General features: G+C 38.3%; 2 protein-coding genes across 2 annotated transcripts; one reads left to right on the plus strand and one right to left on the minus strand.

Moving 5' to 3' along the window:
• On the plus strand, window positions 1-8,990 carry aldh4a1 (aldehyde dehydrogenase 4 family, member A1). The gene is made up of 15 exons (XM_060858203.1): window positions 1-207; window positions 1,920-2,013; window positions 2,102-2,194; window positions 2,388-2,435; window positions 2,912-3,067; window positions 3,158-3,307; window positions 3,848-3,922; window positions 4,061-4,248; window positions 4,450-4,523; window positions 5,238-5,434; window positions 5,548-5,595; window positions 5,676-5,828; window positions 7,805-7,926; window positions 8,080-8,198; window positions 8,370-8,990. The coding sequence occupies exons 1-15, from the start codon at window positions 167-169 to the stop codon at window positions 8,480-8,482; spliced, it is 1,671 nt and encodes a 556-aa protein (XP_060714186.1). The 5' UTR covers window positions 1-166; the 3' UTR covers window positions 8,483-8,990.
• A 2,628-nt stretch (window positions 8,991-11,618) lies between these two features.
• Window positions 11,619-12,380, minus strand: LOC132838170 (transcription factor HES-5-like). The gene is made up of 2 exons (XM_060858367.1): window positions 12,275-12,380; window positions 11,619-12,169 (listed from the first exon to the last, which is right to left on the minus strand). Exons 1-2 carry the CDS (start codon window positions 12,323-12,325, stop codon window positions 11,810-11,812), a joined length of 411 nt encoding a protein of 136 aa, XP_060714350.1. The 5' UTR covers window positions 12,326-12,380; the 3' UTR covers window positions 11,619-11,809.
• Between the last annotated feature and the right edge of the window lie 824 nt (window positions 12,381-13,204).

A 13,204-nucleotide genomic window follows, 5' to 3' on the forward strand; every position in this document is an offset into this window, starting at 1 on the left:
TTGGCTTAGCATTCAGGCTATCCTTTAACTTGTGTGTCAGAAGTTGTGCATTGAAATTGTTGAATTCATTTTTTGTTAAGTCGTTTAAGTGCCTCCTCTTTTTAACGTAAAAAGACGCCTTTTTTTTTTTGCTGAAGTTGGTTTTTTATCTGTTTCTTATTGAGAAATGCTGCGCGTGCGCTCGCTGTTCTGTATGTCCTCGAGAGGGTAAGTCATTTGACAGGGATAACGTTTACTCCTTATATCCAAATAAATGTTAAATATTCGTATCTAAACTAAAGTGACGTTATGCATTTCTTCTGTTATCTATAGTAGAATTTTGCGAAGCGATATGTAACCTGTCACGAGCCTCTGACGTGTTGCATAATGTCATGAACGTAAAAGGCTCCTGATTTATGCGCGTGCAGCACAAACAGCACGCGCATAAAACGAGAAATGGGTCAGAAAATGGGAAGAGCTTTCAAATCCCAGCAGAATAGTGCACGTGCACGTGGAAACCCCATTCCCTAAGTCTTTATATTCTTTATCTATGTTTTTTAAATTTGTTCCTAATTCCCTAAACGCAACAAGTGCATTTGTTTCTACTGATAGTATAAAGTACATGCAGCTGTGGTTGTATGATGTGACTTTACTGTACTGACAATCAGGTGATTAGACAATTTATGCATGTTTTCTAAAATGCATGTTGTGGTTAGTTAGTGGTTAATCTTAATTAGCTAGTTAGCCAGTTAATAGTATCAGGAAGTAGGACAAGTATGTAGTACTTTGCTCCCAGTTTGATGGGTGGTGATCTGAAGATGGTTTGGTTTTGTGCAGGTTATCAGACCAGACATTTTTGCCACAATTCAGCATAACATTGAGCAAAACCTTTAAGACTTGACTGCTGTGCTTTAATTAACATTAATTATTTTTGGCTTAAACAACTGGACAATGAATAAAATGATAATCAGAAAGGTGACAGTAAGCGTTTAGGTTCTTTAGGAGAAACCCACTGGTAAAGACAACTGTTCACTCTTATATAGCTAGCTCTTCCATGACATATGATGCCAGCCAACATGTCTGCTTGAACAGCTGCTCGTACTTTATCACGGGCACCCAGAGGAAAACACTACCTGCCCTCGTCCTTATACATGAGCTCACAGAAGGCCAAAGTTGGTTATCGTCCCTGCGATTGACCCTCTGGACCAGAGAGTTGTTCAGTATTTCTCTTTAGACATGCGACCGTCCGACATTTCCAGTGGTGTGAAAAAGTGTTTATCCTTTTCCTGATTAAATTTTTTGCATGTTTGTCACACTTTAATGTTTCAGATCATCTAACAAATTTAATATTAGTCAAAGATCTAATCCTGAAGGATGTGCGGCCATCTTTTCGTGACCTCAAGCTGAAGCGATTAAGACTTTGGTGTGGCCTAGTCATAGCCCTGACCTGAATCCTATTGAGATGCTGTGGCATGACCTTAAAGGCGGTTCACGCTCGAAAACCCTCCAATGTGGCTGAATTACAACAATTCTGCAAAGATGAGTGTACCAAATTTCCTCCACAGCGCTGTAACAGACTCATTGCAAAGTTATCGCAAACACTTGATTGCAGTTCTTGCTGCTAAGGGTGGCACAACCAGTTATTAGGTTTAGGGGCCCTTTTTCACACAGGGACATGTAGGTTTGCATTTTGTTTTCCCTTAATAATAAAAACCTTCATTTAAAAACTGCATGTTGTGTTTACTTGTGTTATCTTTGACTAATTTAAATTTGTTTGATGATCTGAAACATTAAAGTGTGACGTGCAAAAAATAAAAAATCAGGAAGGAGGCAAACACTTTTTTACACCACTGTATGTTGTGCCATTTTTTCTAACTGTAAGTTCATGTTAAAAAAAAAAGTCTGGAAACGTGACACAAAATCAACAATATTCCCTGCAGGTTTAAGACCTTCCCTTGTGCAGCTGTGGAGGTTAAGAATGAACCGATCTTGTCGTTCAAAGAGGGAAGCAAAGAAAGAGCACAGCTAGAGAAGGTGAATATTGCACACACAAGCCCTAATTACTCTGCAAAATCAAGGCACTTTCATGCATTTTAAAGAACAACTTGCACTATTTTTCCAGGCACTAAAAGACCTTAAAGGAAAGACGGAAGAGATTCCTTGTGTGATTGGAGACGAACAGATATGGACCAAAGATATCAGATACCAGCTATCTGTGAGTACATACAAGTTTATATAGAACACAATATAACAATTTCTCCTCAAGCCTCTAGTGTTAATGCCTACACTGTTCAGTAGAGTTGGATGTACGGTCATTTAGTTCAGGCATTTTTCTGTGCATAATTAAGCTATAACATTAGTGTTATCACAGTAATGATCATACATTATTATACCTTTCTTGTTTACAGCCATTTAATCATGCACACAAAGTGGCCAAGTTCTGTTATGCTGATAAGGTAAGGATGTTTTTTGAGTCACTTAAAATATTTGAAGTGCTGCAATTTGAGAATTCACAAAGATAATGTTTTCCTCTAATCAAAAAATTGACTGACAATTGTTAAAATTGTAGAAAAAGGGACGGAGATGCATGGATGTATTTTTTACTGTAAGGATGGGTTGAAAAGAATGGTCAAAAGAATAAATATAAAAAATATGCATTTTGATAGCTGGATGAACCAATTTGGATGGTGAAATATCCATTTATTCATCTGTCTATCTAAATACATATACATAATAAGCCCTGGGTTGGATTTGCATGTTTGAATGTCAGAGTGATTTGGACAGAAGGATTAATTAAATGGATGGACAGATTCAGGATGGATGGATTCTGCATTTTAACTCAGCAATGATGGCTAGTTTTAATAAATTTGCAATCTTAAGCAGTTAAGGACTTTTTTGGCCCATTTACTATTTACTTCCCTTTTCACCACAGGAGCTCCTGAACAAAGCTATCATGGCCTCTGTTGCAGCAAGGAGAGAATGGGACCTCAAACCAGTAGCAGACAGAGCCCAAATCTTCTTCAAGGCTGCTGATGAACTCAGTGGACCGAAGAGAGCAGAGGTTCTGGCCAAGACAATGATTGGCCAGGTAGAGTGAATAAGCAGAATGGAGTTATCCACACTGGCACTTTTACAGCCTGACTTGTGTTCTAAAAATGTGACGTTATTGCTGTTTTAGGGTAAGACCGTCGTGCAAGCTGAGATCGATGCTGCGGCTGAGCTCATTGACTTCTTCCGGTTTAACGCCAAGCACGCAGTAGAGCTGGAGCAGCAGCAGCCTCTGAACAGTGATGGCAGCACCAACACCATGCTGTACCGTGGGCTTGAGGTGGGCTAGTCTTTCAGAAACACCTCAAGTGCTATTCAGTTTGTACACAAACCAAAAAGTGCAGAAAATGCCGTGTTTATAGAATATCATGACTTTAATATTTAAAAATTGTTTCTTTTTTTCCAATTATAGAAAATATAAGATGCAATAAATAGGACTGTAAATATACCGTCCAGTCGCGTTGCAATTTAATTCACATCACTGGCTTTACGGTATTCAGTTTGAAAATTTTGAACAAAGTTTTTATGGGAAAACGTTTTTCTTAAAAAGTCTCATTTCTGAATCATAAAGTTTTGATCCATTTTGAACTAATGGATTGTGCAGATTGGGAACTTTTGGTTTTGTTTAGGTTTAAACATTGCAATTGTATTTGATGCATAATGAAGTTCACTGGACTTTTGTGAGCAAGTATGTACTTGTTATAGATGAATAGTGTACATCTGCAGTATCTCAGCATTAGAGCCCTTTGAGTTGATGCACAAGGGAGGTGCAATATTGACACAGTACTGTACTGATCTTTCCATTTTACTCATTTTGTAGGGGTTTGTAGCTGCTGTGGCTCCTTTTAATTTCACTGCCATTGGTGGAAACTTGGCTGGCACGCCAGCTATAATGGTGAGTTCATTGCATTTTAAGATTAAGCAAGAAATTGGTTTTCCTCTAGTCAAATCTTAAACCCATGAATCAAAGCTCATTTTTATTGTCTACTTAATTGTTGCTTAATTTATTGGAAGTTGTTGTGTGTTTGGTCAGGGTAACGTGGTGCTGTGGAAACCCAGTGATGCAGCTATGTCTGCCAGCTATGCGGTCTATAAGATTCTGCGTGAGTCTGGCTTGCCACCTAACATCATCCAGTTTGTTCCAGCTGACGGTCCAGTTTTTGGAGACACTGTCGCTTCTTCTGAGCATCTGGCTGGAATCAACTTCACCGGCAGTGTCCCGTATGCCCCGCGTTTTTTCTTCCCTCCGCAAAGTGATTTAGCCTACCACTTCACCAAGAGTTAACATTCTTTTAAAGGCAGTGACAGAACTGTGAAGTTGTGAAGTTTGTTGGATGGGTTGGGGTAATATTTTAAGTTAACAGGAATGAACATACAAATATATAGTGAGTTTAACATACACTGGCTTTTTATTTTCTCCAGAACATTTAAGCACTTGTGGAAACAAGTGGCACAGAATCTGGACATCTACAGAAACTTCCCTCGTGTTGCTGGAGGTCAGCGGCTTTAATCCTTTTTTTTTTTTGCGAAGTCTTTTTATTGCAAACAAAAATTTTCTTGGTTTTACAAGAAAAAGGAGTAACGTAAAAGAATTACAACAATAACAATAATAGAAACGAAGTAAAAAGAAAAAACAAACCCCCACCACCTGCCCACCCCGGGTCATGCCCTTTTTAATTATCGAATACAAGTCATTTGAAATTTACAAAAGAAAAGAAAACCTAATCCATCAAAACCTGAAGGCTTATGAAATATGAAACAAACGGTTGCCATTTATGAAGGCTTTAATCCATTTACTAACAAACTTATCCTGGAATTTTTGAAAATGTTTTTCACATGAAACGTTCCAAGTTTGTTTGTGTTATCACTTACATTATATCAACAACAAACCTTTCTTTACTCACTGTCTAAAACTCTAGCCCTAAAACTAAAGCTTATCGTGTTGCAGATAAACCAAAAAGTCCTCAGTCCTGAACAAGTTTTCGTGGAGTAAAACGTATTGACTATTACAAAATGCTGATACTGGAGAATAAATAAATGACTGTATTATTAGAACCTTGATTTGACTTAAAGTAAGCACTTCCGACAACCCGTCAGGACCGTGCATATGGAAAAGAATTTCAGCTTGTCCCTGTAGTGAGTTAACACACACTATATATATGCAGTTACATTTTGTTCTGAACCTACTGTTTTTGCTTTGTTCGATCCAGAATGTGGCGGGAAGAACTTTCATTTTGTGCACAAGTCAGCAGATATCGGCAGCGTGGTGACTGGAACCATTCGCTCAGCGTTCGAATACGGAGGGCAGAAATGCTCAGCTTGTTCCAGGATGTATGTCCCAGACTCACTCTGGCCTCAGATTAAAAAAGAGCTCCTGAATGTGCACAAACAGATCAAAGTCGGAGATGTGAGTAGAATCTTTTCAGTTTTCAGTTATAAATATCATCTCACACCTATACAGGATATTGTGTCAATTACACATAAACACAGATTACAGATTATAAATCTTACGTTTCACAGCCCGTTCAGGATTTTGGCACATTTTTCTCAGCAGTGATTGATGACAAGGTAAGAATGAACTTATTAATAATAATGCTATTATATCTTCTGTTCCTACAATTTACTTTTCCATTGTTGTTCTCTGCAAGTCCTTTGGCAGGATCAAAGGCTGGCTCCAATATGCCGAATCATCTCCCAATCTCACTGTGATTGCTGGCGGAAAATGTGACGACAAAAAAGGATACTTTGTGGAGCCGACGATTATTGAAACCAAAGACCCGCAGGATAAAATAATGAATGAGGTATTTATCTCATAATGCACCAGAGGAATAACACTGACTATAAGCAAGCAGCACACACACACAAACAGGATCAGACTGGTGCATGCATGGACTTTGGGTTGTTTGTATAAGCCAGTCTCTTCTACTGAGCTGTATCATGTGCTTAATTTCACAGGATGAAAATCTCACTTTACAAATCTGCAGAGCTACAACTAAGGAATCTATAAAGAATATATATCACTGAGCCTCATTTATCAAAAGCTTTTTTCAAAAAAGAACATTTACAAAAGCCTGAAAATCAAGGATTGCATCCTACTGAACTTTATTTGCATAAGCATACATGTAAAGTAAGCCTTTAATAATGTGCTCCACATCGTACAGCGAGTTCCTGTCATTTAGTGTACCATTTAAATTGGTAAATATATGAAAACTCAGTTCTTTTACATTCATGACTTGAAAGAAAGCAATCTATAGCAAATCTGTAAAATAAGACAAATCAGACAAATCCTTTCCTTCAGTAGGAGTCGGAGTATTCGCTCTGTGGCCTTTGTATTTGGTAATTTGTAGGTGTCTGGTAGCTGCTGTGCTGTGAAAACAGACCCTTCATGTAAACTAAATTCAGTGAGGTCATGAACATGTAACCAAGTCAAGATACAAATAAATCACTGATGCAGTGAAAATCACATAAAGAATAGATCGATTATACAAGGTGATGTATTTACACTAGCGATGGGCGATTGAAGAGATTTTGTTTTCAAGAACTTGAAGATACACTCATGAATAACACATTGTTGAATATTCAAAACATAACTATTAGGACACATCTAACAAACAAAGTGGTGTAATAGAGAAGGTAATGGAGTGGTACGTGTGCCTCACTTTTTGGGTTGCCAGAAAACTCATATTTGTATACCAGAACAAACTGAACCTTATACATAAGAGAGAATCATATGTACAGTGGCATAATTCAGACATGACTAAATAAGATTAAATAAATAATAAAGTATATAGTATATTATCTCACTTTCCATCTACATATACTGTACTATAAGAACAGCTGTTCATTACTGCACTTCGTCCTAGGGCTGGGCGATAAAACGATAATTATATGTATCGCGATAGACACGTGATCAATATCAATAAAAAATGTGTTCTATAAAATGTTAGATACTTTTTTATACTTTATTGGAAGAAAACTGAGGTTGCGAAGCAAGTTTGGTTGCATTAACAAAGGAAATCACTCTCTGGTAACCTAGCAACATAGGGAGTGACACGCTAACAGCCAATCATGTAACAGTATCATGTTTGGTTGCGCTATATCGTTGTCTCGTGCTGGTCAACTGGATTTCTCTTCAGTAACCGGCAACTGATGAGCAGAAAATGAGCCGCAGTGAGCTATGAAATTGTAAATAAAATAGGAAAAGTCAGCTCATCATAGCAGTATCTCTATATTTATATTTAACACTTTGCACTATTTTATTACACTTTATTAAGCATTTCTTACATTTTCTTTCATTTTGCACCTTAAATGTTTGAGATAATTGTTAAGTGCTCATTGTGACTTTAGACTTATGTTTACATTTTAATTATTTGAGTTTTCCTGGGGGCACGGTGGCTTAGTGGTTAGCACGTTCGCCTCACACCTCCAGGGTTGGGGGTTCGAATCCCGCCTCTGCCTTGTGTGTGTGGAGTTTGCATGTTCTCCCCGTGCCTCGGGGGTTTCCTCCGGGCACGGGGTTGATTGGCATCTCTGGAAAATTGTCCGTAGTGTGTGAGTACGTGAGTGAATGAGTGTGTGTGTGTGTGCCCTGCGATGGGTTGGCACTCCGTCCAGGGTGTATCCTGCCTTGATTGGCGATGACGCCTAAGATAGGCACAGGCTCAATATACTCTGTATATTGTGGTCATTATGTAATAGCAAACTTATGTCTGAAATCAAAATGAGAATCTGATTACTGTCTAATTTGATACATAGACAATTCTTTATTCCCTCTTAGGAGATTTTTGGACCAGTTTTGACTGTCTATGTCTATCCTGAGAACGACTACCGGAAAGTGCTGGAGTTGATTGATAACACGTCTCCATATGCACTAACAGGAGCCGTGTTCGCTCAAGATCAGTAAGTATTACCTAATTTTCAGATTTTTTTTTTTCTTAAATTAGCTTACATAAGTTATTTTCTGTCTAACAGGGTGTTACCATGTTGTTGCTAATTTTCATGTTTCTGAGAAATAGTAAATTAACTGCCAAGGTCTGGAAATACTTGTTTCAGGACTGTTTTGGATGAGGCAGCAAAAGCACTCAGAAACGCAGCAGGAAATTTCTACGTCAATGACAAATCGACAGGTTCCGTTGTGGCCCAACAGCCATTTGGGGGCTCCAGAGCATCAGGTGAATATATATATATATATAAACCCACATACCCAATGAATTAAGACTGGGTGAGCAAAATAGCCAACAGTATAATATCATAGTTTTCATATAAATTTACATGTTCATTGTATGTATTACACTAGGAAAAACATCCTCCATCCTTTAGCTAATTATTTTCTTTTCACTCAGGTACCAACGACAAGCCCGGCGGCCCGCACTACGTTCTCAGATGGACCTCACCGCAGGTTGTAAAGGAGACCCACGTTCCGCTTAGAGACTGGAAATACTCCTACATGGGCTGAGAACTTTCATGTTTCATCCACAAAATCGCACTTGTCTACAAACTACGTTAATAATGAAATAATGACTCTCCGTCTTGATTTAACATTTCTAATTACCGAAGTGGCCTTTTAAAGTGTCTCTGTTTCCACAACAGAGGCTTTATGGAACAGTGTCTCCTTGTGATGATCCTCTGGGCTGAACAGAAAAAAACTACTGTCACAACCCTTAAATATGTGAAAAGAGTTAGGAAAACTACATAAAAGCTGCCTCTGGTAGTTTCCCAGCCAACAGGCACATCATCAGCCGATACTGCAAGTTTTAATAGTGTTGATGAAAGCGAGAGGATCCGAATTGCACTGATAATTTCTGTTACTGTCATTTGGTTTCATTTTTGTGTTTCAGTATGGAATCAGATCTGAATTGTACTTTTTTGCTTACCTATATCTTCAAAAATTCTCACATGGGAGTTTACCAAACTTCAATGTATAAAATTGTTACAGTAGTGTAAATACAGAGCTAGTTAATTTACCCTGACATTGTCTACCTTTTTTTTCTGAATCTAAAATGAGTTATATGGTGTAAGTGATTAAGTAAATAATACAAGCTTCTAAAAACCTAATTAAAAACAGAACAATATAATGCTGCTTATTAGTGAGTGCTCACTGGAAGTAAGGGAATTAACAGCAGTTATGGATTGTAATTGAACGTCCTGTAGTAAAAATGTTGTAATTAAGTCAACTCAGTATCCTACAGATCATGTGATGTTATTAGTGAAACAAGGGAATCCTGAGCTGTGACTCAATAAAGAAATAATTGTCTCCTCAAACTGCTATTAAGCGCTTTATAATTGCTCCAGTGTAAGATAAGTGCTGCCATCTAGTGTACTGTGCCAGTTATTTCTTCATCATTAGAAATAGTAAACATTTTTTTTCATTTAGCATTTGCCAAAGTATACAATTGAATTTAAAAAAAAATCGTAGAATAAAAATATCTAATACATGATGGAAAAATCAAATCAGCTGCATGTTAATAATCAGTTTTATTTGAACACGACTGGTTCTCTTTCTGAGATCTAACAACTCATTTTTTATGTGTAACATGGTGATAATCAGTCGCATAGTGTCAGAGAATTTTCCATATAGGATGTTGTTTCAAGATGCCATGAGACCCCACGAGAACCTATTTATTGGAAGTCTAACTCATTGTCATTCAGTAGCTGCTTTATCCCAGGAACATCAAGTTTGAAACGGAAATGCATTGTAGATGGGATGCCAGTCCATCACAGGACATCATACACACATTTTCACACTCTAATTCACATCTGGGGCAGTTTAGAGTAGCCAATCCATAGAGTTCTTTGTTCAGCCCTGAACCATTGTTTGCATCTCTGTGGGTTTTGCCTCCAGAAATCACATGTGTGTGTATGTGTGGTGACCTAAGATGGACTGGTATGCCAACTATGGTGCACTTCTAGAGAAAGCAGTTCCTTTAGTTAATGAAGAATGAATGAATCAATTTGCTAGTAATGCACCTCCTGTTGTTCTTGTCTGTCTGCCACACTTCACAGTGTAAAGCGACGGTACGGTCACAGGTTCTTAGCGCCTTAAGGGGTTTATGAGCAGAAACACTTCATGTCACTCTGTTAGCCTTTAAGGCTGCAAGGGATTTATTGAAAAAGAGCTCAACAGATCATAGTATGTCCCTTCCTTTTTTATCATGGGTATTAAATCCTAAACAATTGTTGGATTTTTTTGTTCATCAATTATCAGAAGCAACCTGATAATGATGGATAATGAAACCTACATTGATATTTACTTTACTTTCCTCTATTTCCTTTTTCTCTACTTAAAATAAGGTAGGTGGTCATATACAAGACCCTAAATGACTCACTAACTTCAAAGCATCCCCACTTCAGACCCGTAACACACACCTCGGACACTTTACCGTGGCTCTAAGACACACTTATTAACACACTGTAAAATGAGGGATGTGCTGGCCTGGGAACGAGTGCTGTCAGAGAATCCCTCACACATACTTAAGGTTTCAGGGTCTGTAATTAGATCAGCTGTTCAGTCAGTGGGAAAAAATAATAGGGTCTCAGTTTGGCCAAAATGTTTAAAAAAGCTCTGAAGGACCGACAACTGAGACAATCCACAGTGTCATGTTTAGAAGGTATGACAAACCTGATCTTATGCTTGGATCCAGATGAACAATGTTGACGTACAGAGTTCATACTACTACGCAGTTCCTTATGAGAAATGTGCTTATACATCAGGTTGAACATTGTTATTGTGATTATAGAAGTTGTGTTATTCCAGTGTTAGTATTATTTGATGAGATTCAATAAATTACTGACAGATTAAAAGGAAAAAGGTATGTAGAAGAAAAGTATATGACTGTTTACCCACCACCGTTAGAAGTCTTATTATGTGACTTAAATGTAGAGGTAATAATTTGCTATAACAGTGGTGTGTGTGGCCTGTGAGTTAGACCGGAAAGGTATAAATGAATCCAGAAGCTGAAACAAACATTAATATCCAGGTTAATTTTTTATTGTCTTGTTGTTGACATACTTTGGCACTTCTATCAATATGATAGATCAAATCCATGTAATGATAATAAGCATCATCAGTAACGTATTTACAGGCAATAATCGCAGGAATACAAACACATATCCGATGCAATATTGGAATTACAATACCAGACAGTTTATATTTTCCAGGTCCATTTTATGGGCCTAGTGTCTACTCATATAGACCTTAGACTCATCCACACCTTTGCTCTTTTATACATGACTTCTTCTTCTTTCATTCATTCATCTTCTACCGCTTATCCGAACTACCTCGGGTCACGGGGAGCCTGTGCCTATCTCAGGCGTCATTGGGCATCAAGGCAGGATACACCCTGGACGGAGTGCCAACCCATCGCAGGGCACACACACACTCTCATTCACTCACGCAATCACACACTAGGGACAATTTTCCAGAGATGCCAATCAACCTACCATGCATGTCTTTGGACCGGGGGAGGAAACCGGAGTACCCGGAGGAAACCCCCGAGGCACGGGGAGAACATGCAAACTCCACACACACAAGGTGGAGGCGGGAATCGAACCCCGACCCTGGAGGTGTGAGGCAAACGTGCTAACCACTAAGCCACCGTGCCCCCTACTTCTTCTTCTTCTACTTATTATTATTATTTTATTTTACAATTTGTAAAGAATAATGATCTTCACACAGATGAAGGTATATGCACTAAAACAGCTGCTGTTTACATAAACACAGAAGTACTCTATGCACCTTGAACACGCCTCAATAAATGTCTTTTTTTTTTGTTATTGTTAGGAATTACCAAGGTCTCCAAACTGCCCCAGTGCATTCAGGGATTCCTTTAAGAGCATGCAAATTCACACTGATACTTTCAGATGCTTTGGGATGCATTGCATGAGCCTGACCGCTCATCATGTGCATGTTGAGGAAGCACGCGCTCTCCTCCAAGCAGCGCGTGAAGCCGTCAGTGAAGAACCGGTCTGGAGATGCGCGTGCCAACGACTTGCTGTTATTCAAGTAAACAACCGCCTTTTCTAAAACGTCCGCTTTTTCCAGCCTGCATCTGGGATCCAGGTCGTCCTTAAGCAGCACTTTCAAACGCTCGATCCCAGTGTTGATGCGATCTCTGCGCAGTTTCTCCACCGCTGGCTTTCTAAACTGTTTAAAATAACACGAGACGCGACACGTTAACGGACAAGCTCGTGCAAAAATCTGTCGAGGAGTTATTATTTATATTATACTAATGCATTTGGTAATACTCACTCTGGGTTTGTCGTTTTTCTCCTGAGAAGTTGTGCGCGTGCCAGGAGCCATTGCTGTTCAGGGCTGCCTGTCGGTCGCGTGCGCTTGGTTCACGTGCCAAAAAACATCCCTACTTTTATACAGACTGTTTTCGCGCGCCTTCTCTGTTTATGCTCGTGCTGTCATGCTGCCACGAGAGCCAATCGGAGACGCCGTGGTGACGTTCAGCTCTTTTTTTACTGGTCAGATCTGCGGCGCTCGTGCCGAGTTAGACAAAACGTCAAAACAGTGACTTTGTTAAATCTACCTCAGAAAACGCGGGAAAAAACATTACAACATGTATGTAATAAACACACACACACACACACACACATATATATATGTGTGTGTGTTTGTGTTACATACATGTTAATCAATAGGTTTATTTCCCAAACTGAATTTTTACAAAATACACAAACACACACACAACACACACACACACGTTTATGTATATATATTTATACATACATACACGTTTATATATATATATATACATACATACATACATATATATATATATATATATATATATATATATATATATATATATATATATATATATATATATATATATATATAGTGTGTGTGTGTCTGTGTATTTTGTGTGTGTCAATTTTGTCAACAAACACACAAAATACAAAATTGTGTGTGTATGACGGATCATGACATAAGTATCAGATAATGCAATGGTCACAAGTGGACAAAAAAGAGTTTTTATTGCACTTAAAGAGAAGGCATGGAAATGCAGTTCATTAAAAAATTATAACACGAGAAATTTGACTTGATAAACATGGTCATTTCACATTTCCAATACAATGGCCATACACTCTTAACGTGCTATTTATTATGACTATATTTTTACAGATAGTGTCTTTGAAAATAATATCCATAAGTTCACATTCATTCTCCTAC

The sequence above is a fragment of the Tachysurus vachellii genome, chromosome 22 (genome assembly GCF_030014155.1).
Source record: "Tachysurus vachellii isolate PV-2020 chromosome 22, HZAU_Pvac_v1, whole genome shotgun sequence".
NCBI classification, from domain to species: Eukaryota; Metazoa; Chordata; class Actinopteri; order Siluriformes; family Bagridae; genus Tachysurus; species Tachysurus vachellii.